The sequence below is a fragment of the Eschscholzia californica genome, unplaced genomic scaffold, assembly GCF_041429995.1.
Source record: "Eschscholzia californica isolate CP2 unplaced genomic scaffold, dmEscCali1.0.p SCAF_4, whole genome shotgun sequence".
In the NCBI taxonomy this organism is placed as follows: Eukaryota; Viridiplantae; Streptophyta; class Magnoliopsida; order Ranunculales; family Papaveraceae; genus Eschscholzia; species Eschscholzia californica.
In genome coordinates, this window is record NW_028238461.1 from 41,074,361 (window position 1) to 41,085,615 (window position 11,255).

Here is an 11,255-nt window from a genome sequence, read left to right on the forward strand (position 1 = left end):
TTTAGGTATTTTTCGTAAAAAAACTCAAGACTTCTTCAGTCTGGTAAGAGTTCCACTAATAAACTCTCTTTAGTACAAAGTTCTTAATGGATATTTTAGTAAAAGTGATATCAAAGTGGTACGAAACCTACTTTTCCAAGCTGAAATTTTATATGTACATAAAGTGTTGTCCGTACATAGAAGCCTCTCACATGAGAGAGTTGTCTGTAAATTAGCTACAGATCAAATTCGTAGTCGATCTACATATAACCTTATCATTTGAGAAAACTATATAACATGTCACTCCACATGTACATCTAAAGCTACATCTACTAATTCGGATATTTCATTTGGCCGCCACAAAGTGATTTTTGTTTTGAATATTGACACAATGGTCATTACAAAGACATTGATACATCGATACGATGTGATGAGTACGATAACTGTCGAATTACTACAAATAATACTGACCTAAAACTCAAAGATATTACTTTATTCATATCCAAAGTTCAATATTCCTAAATTTACTCTTCCATGCGATCGAACCTGAAAAGCTGAGACATCCGTATTGCGGAATAAATGCACTTACTAACTTGCCCCACAGAGTGTTATTGGTGTCTCCCTCGTGCCTCCACTTTGTACAAATAAAAGGAAACCACTAGAGGGGCACGTCATAAAATAAGAGATAAGGAGCATAGGAAATGAGAACACCTAATGTACTACCATTTGACACTCATATACTTCTACAACATCACTATTCAACTTTCCTAATTTTCTTTCCTCCTTTTGTTTTTCATTGGTTGATATCTGGAAACTTGTTTTTCAAAACCAGAGAAACCATCTCTCTTCAATTACATTTTTAACTGAATTATAGAAGATGCAGGAGATGTACTCTGCCAGATTCCGGCGACCATTAAGGTTATGGGTCATTGTGGTGGGTTTGAGCTTAATTCTATTATTAAACTTGAGTATGAGTGAAGGAAAATGTGAATTCAAAGCTATATTCAATTTTGGGGATTCTAATTCAGACACTGGTGGGTTTGTAGCTGCATTTGGTGGTAATCATGGTCCCTCTGGTATGACTTACTTCCACAAACCTTCTGGTCGTGCTTCTGATGGAAGGCTCATTATTGACTTCTTAGGTACAATTATTTTTATAAAGTAAGATTCAAACTTTAGTTTGTATAGACACATTTATCATACAAACAAAATGGGTTTCACAATACACTACTAATCTAGTAGTTCTATTGGGTATTTAGAAATGTTGATATCAAGGGTATTAAAGTATATATTATATGAAGGAATTTATGTGGTGTATTTTGTATGTTAACAGCTCAAGCTCTAGGGTTGCCATATTTAAGTCCATATTTGCAGTCAATTGGATCAAATTTCAAGCATGGAGCTAACTATGCAACATCAGCATCAACAGTTTTATTTCCAAAAACTTCAATGTTTGTTAGTGGGCTTAGTCCATTTTCATTAGCCATTCAACTCCTTCAAATGAAAGATTTCCATCAAAAAGTTCTCCAACTAGATCCATCAGGTAATTCCTACCCACTATTGACAATTTGAATTCGCATCGTCTGAGTGAGTCTGACTTATTAAGGATTTTGTCAAAAATCATTGGTACACTTAGCATTTCCCTTTTGTTAATGGGTGTAAGAGTCATTTCAAGTTGGTGCAGGTAATGAACTCTTTACTATGACTTATTTTAGACCGACTCAAATGCCACAAATCATCCCGAGTTTGGCCATTTGGACGAATCAGATGCACAAATTCAAACTAAAGCAAACATTCTAAAATCATTCCAAATCAGTCGTTCAGACTTTCGGACGAGTCTGATCTGGATTAGAAAAACAAAGACCTTCAATTCCAAATCGTTCTATCTATTAATAAAAAAAGGATTAATATTTTGTGATAGTGCTAATTACATTTATCAAATTTGTTAGGATATCTCCCACCTAAGGATATCTTTGGGAAATCATTGTATACATTCTACATTGGCCAAAACGATTTCACCTCCAACTTAGGAGCTCTTGGTATAAGTGGCGTGCAACAGTATCTCCCTCAAGTGATTGCCCAAATTGCAAATACTATCAAGGTAATTTAATGCGATTTCTAGTTTATTGGATGCTACATCAATTCCCAACCTCTTTTTTGACATACTATTTTCCCGTTTATTATATCAATTCCCAACCTCAAGTGTTGGGATTATTACGCAGAAGAAGGGAAGATGGGGTATTAGCATAATTCCATATCATCTGAGGAATATCATTTTCGAAGTAAATAAGTCTTGCCAAAGCTGTCTTAGCAAGCCAGTTTTCAGGCCGAATTGGACATAATCTACGCAAGCATGCATCTTTATAATATAATAAACGGGAAAATAGTATGTCAAAAAAGGATGTCCAAAACTGACCTTCATCAAAAGGATGTCCAAAAGCTTATTCTAATAGACCAAGGATGTAGGATAATGTTAATAGTGCTCATATCAAACATCAAAAATGTTGAGACTATTCTCAATAGGTCCAGAAAGATGTTGATTTAGAGAGTAGATCAAACTTTATCGCTAAATTTTCCTAGTAATTTTTTTCATGCAGGAGGTATATGATCTAGGAGGGCGTTCCTTTATGGTGCTTAATCTTGCACCAATTGGATGTTACCCTTCATTCCTTGTTGAACTTCCTCATAACAGCTCAGACCTAGATATGTTTGGTTGTATGATTTCATATAACAATGCTGTTATTGAATACAATAATATGTTAAAAGATGCCCTCCGTCATACTCGAGATGATCTCCCCAACGCATCGGTCATTTACGTCGACACTCATTCCGTTTATCTCGAGCTCTTCCGCCATCCCACATTCCATGGTAAGTTCTCTTCTCTAATCATTTTATTTTCTAGAAATTTATCTAACATATGTTTTAACAACCTTCTTTCTTGTATTATCTCTAGGGTTGCAATATGGGACTAAAGCTTGTTGTGGACATGGAGGGGGAGCTTACAATTTTGATCCCCAACTCTTTTGTGGAAATACCCAAGTGGTCAAGGGGAACAATGTAACATCAACAGCTTGTGCAGATCCACAAAATTATGTGAGTTGGGATGGAATTCATGCCACAGAAGCTGCAAATAAGCTTATCACATGGGCAATTCTTAATGGATCCTATTTTGATCCTCCTTACCCTATTTATGAGCTTTGTGATCTTCAGCCAATAGGATGATTAAGCCGGAACTGATTCAAGTTTTAGGGAAATGGGTTTTAATATATGAACAAATTAGGCTTTTAATGTGGTGATTACCCAAATTTGTCCTGCTAAGTAATTGCATATTAACATTTGACGCCAATTTAAACAAGATAATGGTTCCCATTTTCTCATCAGAGGATTGATCCAACCATTCAAAGAGTATGAGTCAATCGTGACAGAAAGGCACAGAGAAAAGCTTCTGGTGCATAAAGACTTAGTCAATCAAGATTGACTTAGAGAGTATATTTATTTTTGAGCTAAAAAATTTACTCGATTGAACTTAGCCTTCTAACATTCATCTCCTTCTCTCTTCTACTGAATTGGATCTTTCATCTTCAACCTTTTAATGGCTCCATATGCTACAATCTTTGTTTCATTTGTTTATCTTAAGATTCAGTCATGGATTCAATTTTAAGTAACTTCCAGTAACTAGTTCCATATGATTTAAATCCTTCGAAAATTGATCTTCTAAAACTCCATTTTTTTTTCTTTTTTTTTAGGAGATTGAATTGGACTAGAATTTTTTAAAGAAATTGAACCAATTCTCCTATCTAAGGAGGAAGTTCAACCAGGAATGAAGGATTCTCTTACCTAAGGAGGAAGTTCATTAGTTCAACCAGGAATGAAGGGTAAGATTCAACAAGGAATGGAAGTACGGAATCTATAAACCATGCTTATGGAAATGCTGCACTAATAGCTGGCCAGTTTGAGGTAAAACCGGTAAATTTATTGGTCACAATTACACCTGTCCCTACTGTGATTATACGGAATCTATAAACCATGCTTTATTGCAATGGACATGCTAGAACCATCTGGTTTTACTTCAATGTTAGAACATAATCTATAACCAATGTCAAAAAATGGATTCTAACCTAGAAAGATCTAGACGATGATTTATTGAACCTATATACTAAGATTTTATGGTTCATTTGAAATGCGAGATGTGAAAAATGTTTCTCTACTTTATCTCAAACCCCGATGCAGATAATTATCAAGATCAAAGCAACACCCACAAAAACAATGAAATCAGTGACTAACAACCAAAAAGCAAATGAAACAAACTAATTGGACCCCTCCAACAACACCATTTCTTAAGATTAATGTGGATGCCTCTTTCACTTTACTAACAGACACTGTAGGAATTGGCTGTATTATTCACGATGATCAGGCAAACTTTATTATGACACTATCAGAAACAGTCAAAGGTCAGGATACAGAAGAATGTGAATGCATCACTATTCACAAAGCGATTTTATGGGCCAAAGATCTTAACATTCACCACCTACACATCGAAAGTGACAACATGAACGTGATCAATCATATCCAGAATCCCAGCAATCCAGTTCAGTGACAATCTCTCGAGCAAATTGAAGAAATCATGAAACTCAAAGACAACTTCACCACACATTATCTTTTCTTACACGCCGAGGAACAACAACAAAATGGCAGATGCATTAACCAAATGGAGCAGGAAAAACAAGAAACTTCTCTGGCACGATTTTCATGTTTTTTCGAGCGTTGTCTAGTTCTTTGTATTTCCCTTTCAACAATCTGACATCTAAGTATCTAACCACTACTACGTCAAAACGGTACTTCTATTAAGGTTCGGGTATAACCCGAATAGAAGAGTGGTATTAAAACACACTTTCTTCCTCGAGTGAAGTTCAGGTGTACCAGAATCCAGATAGATAAACACACAATCAGAAGGTCAACGAGAGAGAGAGAGAGAGAGAAGAAGCCATGGCGACGTCAAGCACATATTTAACGGCATCAGTTTCCGGTCAACGTCTTCATACCACACCGACAAGGAAGAGAAGAAACTTCTTCTACTCATTCCCTACTCGACGACCTTCTTCATCTTTCTTCCCTAACTCCTCTTTCAAACACTTCTCAGGTATTCCACCCATTCTTTCTTCCTCGTCAAATTCATTGAATAATCATTTAGGTTAAGTGCAATTTCATAATTTTGACACAAGACCCCCTATTTTCTACTGGAAATAATCAAATGATCTTAACGAAGGCTCCATTAGCTAGCCCTAAAAGCCTGGACACTCACTAAGCTTGAGCACGCACCTAACACGCCTAGGCCCTGGAATCTCAATTATTACTGTATTGGTGTTTCTCCTTATAACAGAGTCAAGAAGAGTTCCATCGTTTCAGATTAGAGCCTCCTCAGAAGAATCATCAGATGTTAGTGAAGTACTAGAAGACCTAAAGGAGAAGGTAACTTATAGGGTCTCCTCTTTTATCTCCTTCTATTGTCATTAACGAACCACTCTCAACTCTAATTAATCTTATTTGATTAGATGTAAAAAAAACCTCTAACCCCTCTTTTATGCGTTTCACAGTGGGACGCAATCGAAGACAAGTCGACGGTATTACTCTACGGAGGTGGTGCAGTAGTAGGAGTTTGGTTAGCTTCTGTTGTAGTTGGTGCCATAAACTCAATCCCTTTGGTAACGGAACGAACTAAATACATTCTTACGTTTCTTTAAATTGAAAATTTGAAGATGGGGTGTTATAACTTTGATTGCTAATTTGCTATTTCATTTTATTTATCAAAATGCTGTTCCAATTTATGATTCTTCCACTATATGATGACTTCCTTACCAGGTTCCGAGGTTCATGGAGGTAGTTGGTTTAGGATACACAGGATGGTTTATCTACCGATACCTTCTATTCAAGGTACTAATACTAGAAACAAGTAGCCGTCGCTGATTGTTCAAGTTTGTTTTTTCATCGATTTATCTGTAATACTCGTGAACTTAGATAGAGTTGTTTCACTTTTGTTTTTTTGCAGTCGAACAGGAAAGAACTGGCTGAAGATATTGAGTCATTGAAGAAAAAGATTACAGGAAGCGAATAGAAAAACAAAACCGGTATATCTTGACGACAAAATTTGTAATCTTTCCATGTAATTTTTAGGAATAATTAGTCTGATCTGATGTATCTATATTTCTTTCAGTTTACAACAAGACTTGGATTCTGTGAAATAAAGGGCTAATTTATTCCATGGATTTGTTGTTGGCTTCAAATAATTTGGGTTACTGCCACATTCTGGACTTACACGTGATATACTATATACTTAGAAGCATGACAATATCGAACGGGGTCTCTTGAACACCAAAAGACGATTCCTTTTCCGCATTCAGTCTTTTTATTTATTTTATTTTTGTTTCGCGTTCTCTCTATAACCTAGTTTGGTTGTTGATTTTCCCTCTCCCCTAATTTGATCACATTTCTCACTCTCTCTAACCTGATTTAATCAATCGTTTATTTTTGTTTCGCGTTCTCTCTATAACCTAGTTTGGTTGTTGATTTTCCCTCTCCCCTAATTTGATCACATTTCTCACTCTCTAACCTGATTTAATCAATAGTTTGATTTTCCTTTTACATTAACGATTTCCAAAGGCTAAGATCTGATTTTATATGTGAATTGACCTTTCTTAAACCATTACTAGTTCTTGTTAAATTAACATGACAGATCTATATTTGTCTTGGGTTCTTTTGTGATATTGACTATGAGACTGATAACTCAGAGGTCTAATTCTATAGATTGTTCGAATCCCCACGGTGTATTATCCTTCTTAATCACTAGTTCATGAAATTATTAAAGGATTTGAAGGTATTGATTGTGGTAACAACATTTGGAATGCTCAAAGGTTAAGAACAATTATAAGTAGTTCAACCTTGTACAGATGAAGACCGTAATGATACATGGAATTCCCATGCCCATTGCAAGATTCATGAAAAGTTTGTTGTGATTAGGGTTTACGAAAAGAAAGAAGAAGAAGCAGAAGTCAAAAAAGAAAGAAGCCGAAGTTAGAGAGAGAAAGGGAAGTCCTGGCTCTTGGGTGCCAAAAAGGATTCGCCTTCTCTATCGTTACCGAAAACTAAATTACTCAGACCAAAGAACGAAAATATGGTGAAACTTGCATTTGAGAAATAGGATGCCGAAAAGGCTCCTACTGGTCAAAGGGCTAAACAGCTTAAAGAAGAAACTCAAAGAATAAGAAGTGCTCTTATAGCCTCACCCATCAGAGGTAGAAAGTTCGTTCGGAATTCCAGACGTTAACAAATATAACATTTATGGAGGAAGACTGCAGGAAAGATCTTGCCCACAATGACACCACCTTCAACTCAGACTATACCTCTCTACCAGAAGAATCCAAGGAGAGGAATTCACTTTCCAACATCCATGAATTCAGACTGAAGTTAGGAAAATATAACTTTGTATCAGTTATAACCTAATGAACTCAATCAATAAAATGTTCCTGCAAACTAGGGCAAAAAGGAGGCTAACAAGGAAATCGAGGAAGAAGGCACTTAATTTCCTGAAGTGTTGGTGCTTACGAAGAACAGAATTATGAGTTCCGACAGCTGAGAACAGAATTATGAGTTCCTACATCATGATTTTGCGTCCCTTAAGAGGAGCCAAGGATTTAATTCCTGTAAACTGACCAAGATAAAGACCTTTCAAATGAACAATGATGAGCGAAAATAAAAAGCTAAGAACTAAAACACTGAAAGCAGACTGACTATTTTCATCTCTTATTAGTACATAATGGCTACCATTTGATGTCCGATACAGAGGACGGAAATCAGAGTTAACACCTTGAACGCAAGCACTAACCAACTATTATTATTAGTCAGTGTTTCTAGTCACAACCCAACTCTAAAACAAACTAGATGTGCTAGTGTCACATACCGAAAGAATGTCAAGAAAAGCTTGTCACATTCATATCACTCAAAAGAAGTCATGAATACTCGCCCCTTTATCCAAATATATGTGGACTTAACCACAAATTAACTTAGGGATAGGGTTATATCTGAACGATAACCAATAACCATAAAGCATAAGATGAGTAGTGAATATTTACTTATATACCTCCACCTATGAAAATTATTACCATCACTACTTCACTACTACAATATTCAACCTAACATACAATTCAACCCAACAGTTTTCTCGAATCAACTAGTGATTTATCCTACAGAGCCAAGGCAATAGTCTAGGTGCATAAAAGCGTCGACAAACGTGTAAGTCTAAGAGCTATGTTGTCCGAGCAACAATCAACTCCCTAAGTGTGCCTTCAACATCATAGTTTACGAATTTTCCCAAATCAATTCATACTAATTGGAGCTTTAATTCACGAACATCAACTTTAAGTTCAATACAATAAGAAACTATAGTTGATCTAATATTTGAAATTGAAGTGAAATCATGAGGCAGAACCACAAGCTTAAAAACCCTATTCAGTTTCAACATACTACACTAGCAAACAATCACGAAAAAAATCAACGAAGAGAAACCCTACGAAGAGAAACCCTATGATCAAACATCAATACAAGAGATAAGATAGACATCAAGATTATTACCAAGTACTGTATTATTATTAAAGACCTTTGGAACACACCAATATTTATCCAAGTAAACATTATAATAGTCATATATAAGAAAATCCAAATATCAAAGTCAAACTCCCCAAATCAGAAAGTGTAAAAAGAGAGATAGAGAGACAAACCCTAAATTTTATCGATATCTTCGTCTTCAAATTCGATATAATTATCATCAACACCTTCCTCTTCTTCTTCAACACCAGCAATTCCTTCATTAAGTCTAGTATTTTCAGGTAATTCACCATAAGCTTTCAATAATCTAGCTTCATCAGGCATATATTTAAGAATAACATCAGCTTTATCATCTTGGTAATCTCTTAATCCAACTAAAACAATATCACCAGCTGCGATCCAAACTTTTTTATGCATCTTTCCTCTGATATGACAAAGTCTTTTCGTACCATCTATACACATAGCTTCACATCTTCCATTACCAAGCATTCGAAGAACTTGTGCATATTCTTGTCCATCTTCTTTGAAAACAAGTTCTCTTTTTTCATCATCTGCTTCGTTCTTTCCTCTCTTACGATTCTTACCTCCTTTCCCTTTGTTCTTCGGCATCTTGTCCTTCTCTCGCTGAAAAAAGAAACCCTAAATTTGTTTGCTCAGGTATGTCATATGTGTATACTAATAACAGTTCAAAACCCTAACCCTTATTTTGTGTTTCTTGTCCTGGCTCCAACCTCTCGTTTTATTCTTTGCTTTCTTTATCAAATCTCTTTTTGTTTGTGACCAAGTCGGCCTAGATGCTCTTCATCAAAAAAAAAAAAAAAAAGTCGGCCTAGATGCTGGGTTAGCGTAGGAAATACGAGCATTGTTTTGGGATTGATTCGTAAGTATTTAAATGGACCGGGCTGAAGAAATCCCAATCTTGGGCTTGTGACAAGGGGAGTTTGGAGGGGCCGGTAATTCTAAGGCCCAAAAATATGGGGATAATAAGATAGGAGACTCACTCTTAAATATTAATGCAAAAAAAAAGACCATCTAAAAATACAATTATAACCCTTCTTAATAAGAGAATCTGGAAAACATTGCATTCCGTCCACCATTCCCCTCCGATTTTCTCTAGGATTTGGTAAACCCTAATAATTGGAATGTCGCTCAAAACCTTCAAGAACTAGATCGAAGCGAAGATAAACACAATAATTGTGATTTTGTGATTGAAGGAGATGAATATTTTTATGGTGGTGATGATGCGAAAGCCGAAGAATTCATAGCCCAATTTTATGAACGAAGGAGGCTTCAACAGTTGGATTTGATAGGCAGAAACATGGGAGAAAAAGAAAAAAGATAGTATTACCCAGGAACAGTTTGACATATTAACCAGAAATTTTCTCCCTCAATTGGAGAAATCCAGGGATGAAGCCAACTAGAATATGTCTAATTGGAAGAAGAAGAACAATGAAGAAAAGATGAAAGATGGGGTTGATGACTCTTTTAGAAATTCTAGACCTAACTTTGTTTGATTTGTATAACTATATGGATGACTACTATCTTTGTTTTGGAAAATCCAACTTGGGTGTACAATTGGATCAAACTGTTGCATTAGAAGAGAAAACGAGGCCAAGTTCAGTTCCCCTGTGGTGGTGGTTCTCCGGTGATGGGGGCGGTTCTCCGACGATGAAGACGGTTTTCCGATGATAAAAACGATTTTTCCGGTGACGACGACGACTTTCCGGTGAAGACTACAGTAGTTATTTTAGTATTTGTATTTGTATTAGTATTACTTTTTGTCGACCTTTAGGGTCTTTTCATTCGCGACCTTTAGGGTCTTCTCATTCACGACCTTTAGGGTCTTCTCATTCTCGACCTTTAGGGTCATTTTATTGAGTCCGTGTCTAGTCCCATTTCTTTCTCTTCGTGAGGCACTTTGCATTTAAAGGTATGTGTTTTCATAGGAGAGAAATAAGAATGATGTATCATCCATGTAAACAATGTGATTTTGTCACTTATTAATGAAAATGGTTCCCTTGGCTTCAAAAAAAAAAATCAACGTGAAAACATTTTTGAAAATGTCTGAACAAATTTTAATTTGCTCTCAATAATTTTGTAAATTTTTTAAAATGTCGAACAAATTTTAATTTGCTCTCAATAATTTTGTAAATTTCTGGCAAATTCGTTTTTGCTCAAAGTTTGTTGCAAGATGTTTTAGACTAACCTAGTTGGATGCATTTTTTGGGTTGGTATTAGTCCTTTTACAATTGTTATGAACATATTAAAAAAATGTTTGGTTTTCTTTTGTTGTGAACATATTTCTAAGGTAGGTGATTTGGGGAAATAAGAAAAGTATCCGGGGTACAAAAATCTTATAGGGTGGGAAAAACTATTTTTTTTTCAAACACTCCCTTCTTCTCTTTCTCTCTTCGATCTCTCAGTTTTTGTATCTTCAATCTCTCCTTCTCTCCTGAACCCCTCTCTCTCATCGCCCTCTCTCTCTCACTCGAATCTTTCTCTCTAATCTTCTTCCCTGTCTCTCGAATCTCACTCAAGAGTTTTCAGATGAATAAAAACAATTTTATTAGGGTTTCTAGTTCTTTGATTTATCTCGCTGATTAATACTTTTAAATGAAATCTTCAGAACTTATAGGTTTCATGAAAAAGCAGCAACTATCGATTCAATTAAACAGTAC

At 35.7% G+C, this 11,255-nt stretch overlaps 3 protein-coding genes across 6 annotated transcripts; 2 read left to right on the top strand and 1 right to left on the bottom strand.

Annotated features, from left to right (window-relative positions):
- The first annotated feature begins 652 nt into the window (after positions 1-652).
- LOC147544723 (GDSL esterase/lipase At4g01130-like) lies at positions 653-5,119 on the top strand. 3 transcript variants are annotated; one of them, XR_015223333.1, is made up of 7 exons: positions 655-1,121; positions 1,313-1,522; positions 1,929-2,080; positions 2,577-2,847; positions 2,933-3,072; positions 3,726-3,936; positions 4,419-5,119. XR_015223333.1 is itself a non-coding variant. In XM_086634138.1 (6 exons), exons 1-6 carry the CDS (start codon positions 857-859, stop codon positions 3,741-3,743), a joined length of 1,056 nt encoding a protein of 351 aa, XP_086490264.1. In that variant the 5' UTR covers positions 655-856; the 3' UTR covers positions 3,744-4,764. The 3 variants fall into 3 exon arrangements, 2 of the variants coding, with proteins under 2 accessions (XP_086490263.1, XP_086490264.1); XM_086634138.1 differs by having other exon boundaries at positions 3,726-4,764; XM_086634137.1 differs by lacking the exons at positions 3,726-3,936; positions 4,419-5,119 and having other exon boundaries at positions 653-1,121; positions 2,933-3,297.
- Positions 4,856-6,238, top strand: LOC147544724 (protein CURVATURE THYLAKOID 1A, chloroplastic-like). 2 transcript variants are annotated; one of them, XM_086634140.1, is made up of 6 exons: positions 4,887-5,119; positions 5,360-5,448; positions 5,574-5,681; positions 5,839-5,910; positions 6,026-6,104; positions 6,191-6,238. In XM_086634140.1, the coding sequence occupies exons 1-5, from the start codon at positions 4,966-4,968 to the stop codon at positions 6,089-6,091; spliced, it is 489 nt and encodes a 162-aa protein (XP_086490266.1). In that variant the 5' UTR covers positions 4,887-4,965; the 3' UTR covers positions 6,092-6,104; positions 6,191-6,238. The 2 variants fall into 2 exon arrangements, with proteins under 2 accessions (XP_086490265.1, XP_086490266.1); XM_086634139.1 differs by having other exon boundaries at positions 4,856-5,119; positions 6,026-6,238.
- A 2,359-nt stretch (positions 6,239-8,597) lies between these two features.
- LOC147544725 (eukaryotic translation initiation factor 1A-like) lies at positions 8,598-9,363 on the bottom strand. The gene has a single exon (XM_086634141.1). It carries the CDS (start codon positions 9,184-9,186, stop codon positions 8,752-8,754), a length of 435 nt encoding a protein of 144 aa, XP_086490267.1. The 5' UTR covers positions 9,187-9,363; the 3' UTR covers positions 8,598-8,751.
- Positions 9,364-11,255: the final 1,892 nt, after the last annotated feature.

Coding starts and splice junctions, on each gene's coding strand:
- LOC147544723 (XM_086634137.1), top strand. CDS start 857: ATGCAGGAGATGTACTCTGCCAGATTCCGGCGACCATTAAGGTTATGG. Junction 1,122..1,312: donor GCTCATTATTGACTTCTTAG/GTACAATTATTT, acceptor GTATGTTAACAG/CTCAAGCTCTAGGGTTGCCA. Junction 2,081..2,576: donor AAATTGCAAATACTATCAAG/GTAATTTAATGC, acceptor TTTTTCATGCAG/GAGGTATATGATCTAGGAGG.
- LOC147544724 (XM_086634139.1), top strand. CDS start 4,966: ATGGCGACGTCAAGCACATATTTAACGGCATCAGTTTCCGGTCAACGT. Junction 5,120..5,359: donor CTCTTTCAAACACTTCTCAG/GTATTCCACCCA, acceptor TCCTTATAACAG/AGTCAAGAAGAGTTCCATCG. Junction 5,682..5,838: donor CCATAAACTCAATCCCTTTG/GTAACGGAACGA, acceptor CTTCCTTACCAG/GTTCCGAGGTTCATGGAGGT.
- LOC147544725 (XM_086634141.1), bottom strand. CDS start 9,186: ATGCCGAAGAACAAAGGGAAAGGAGGTAAGAATCGTAAGAGAGGAAAG.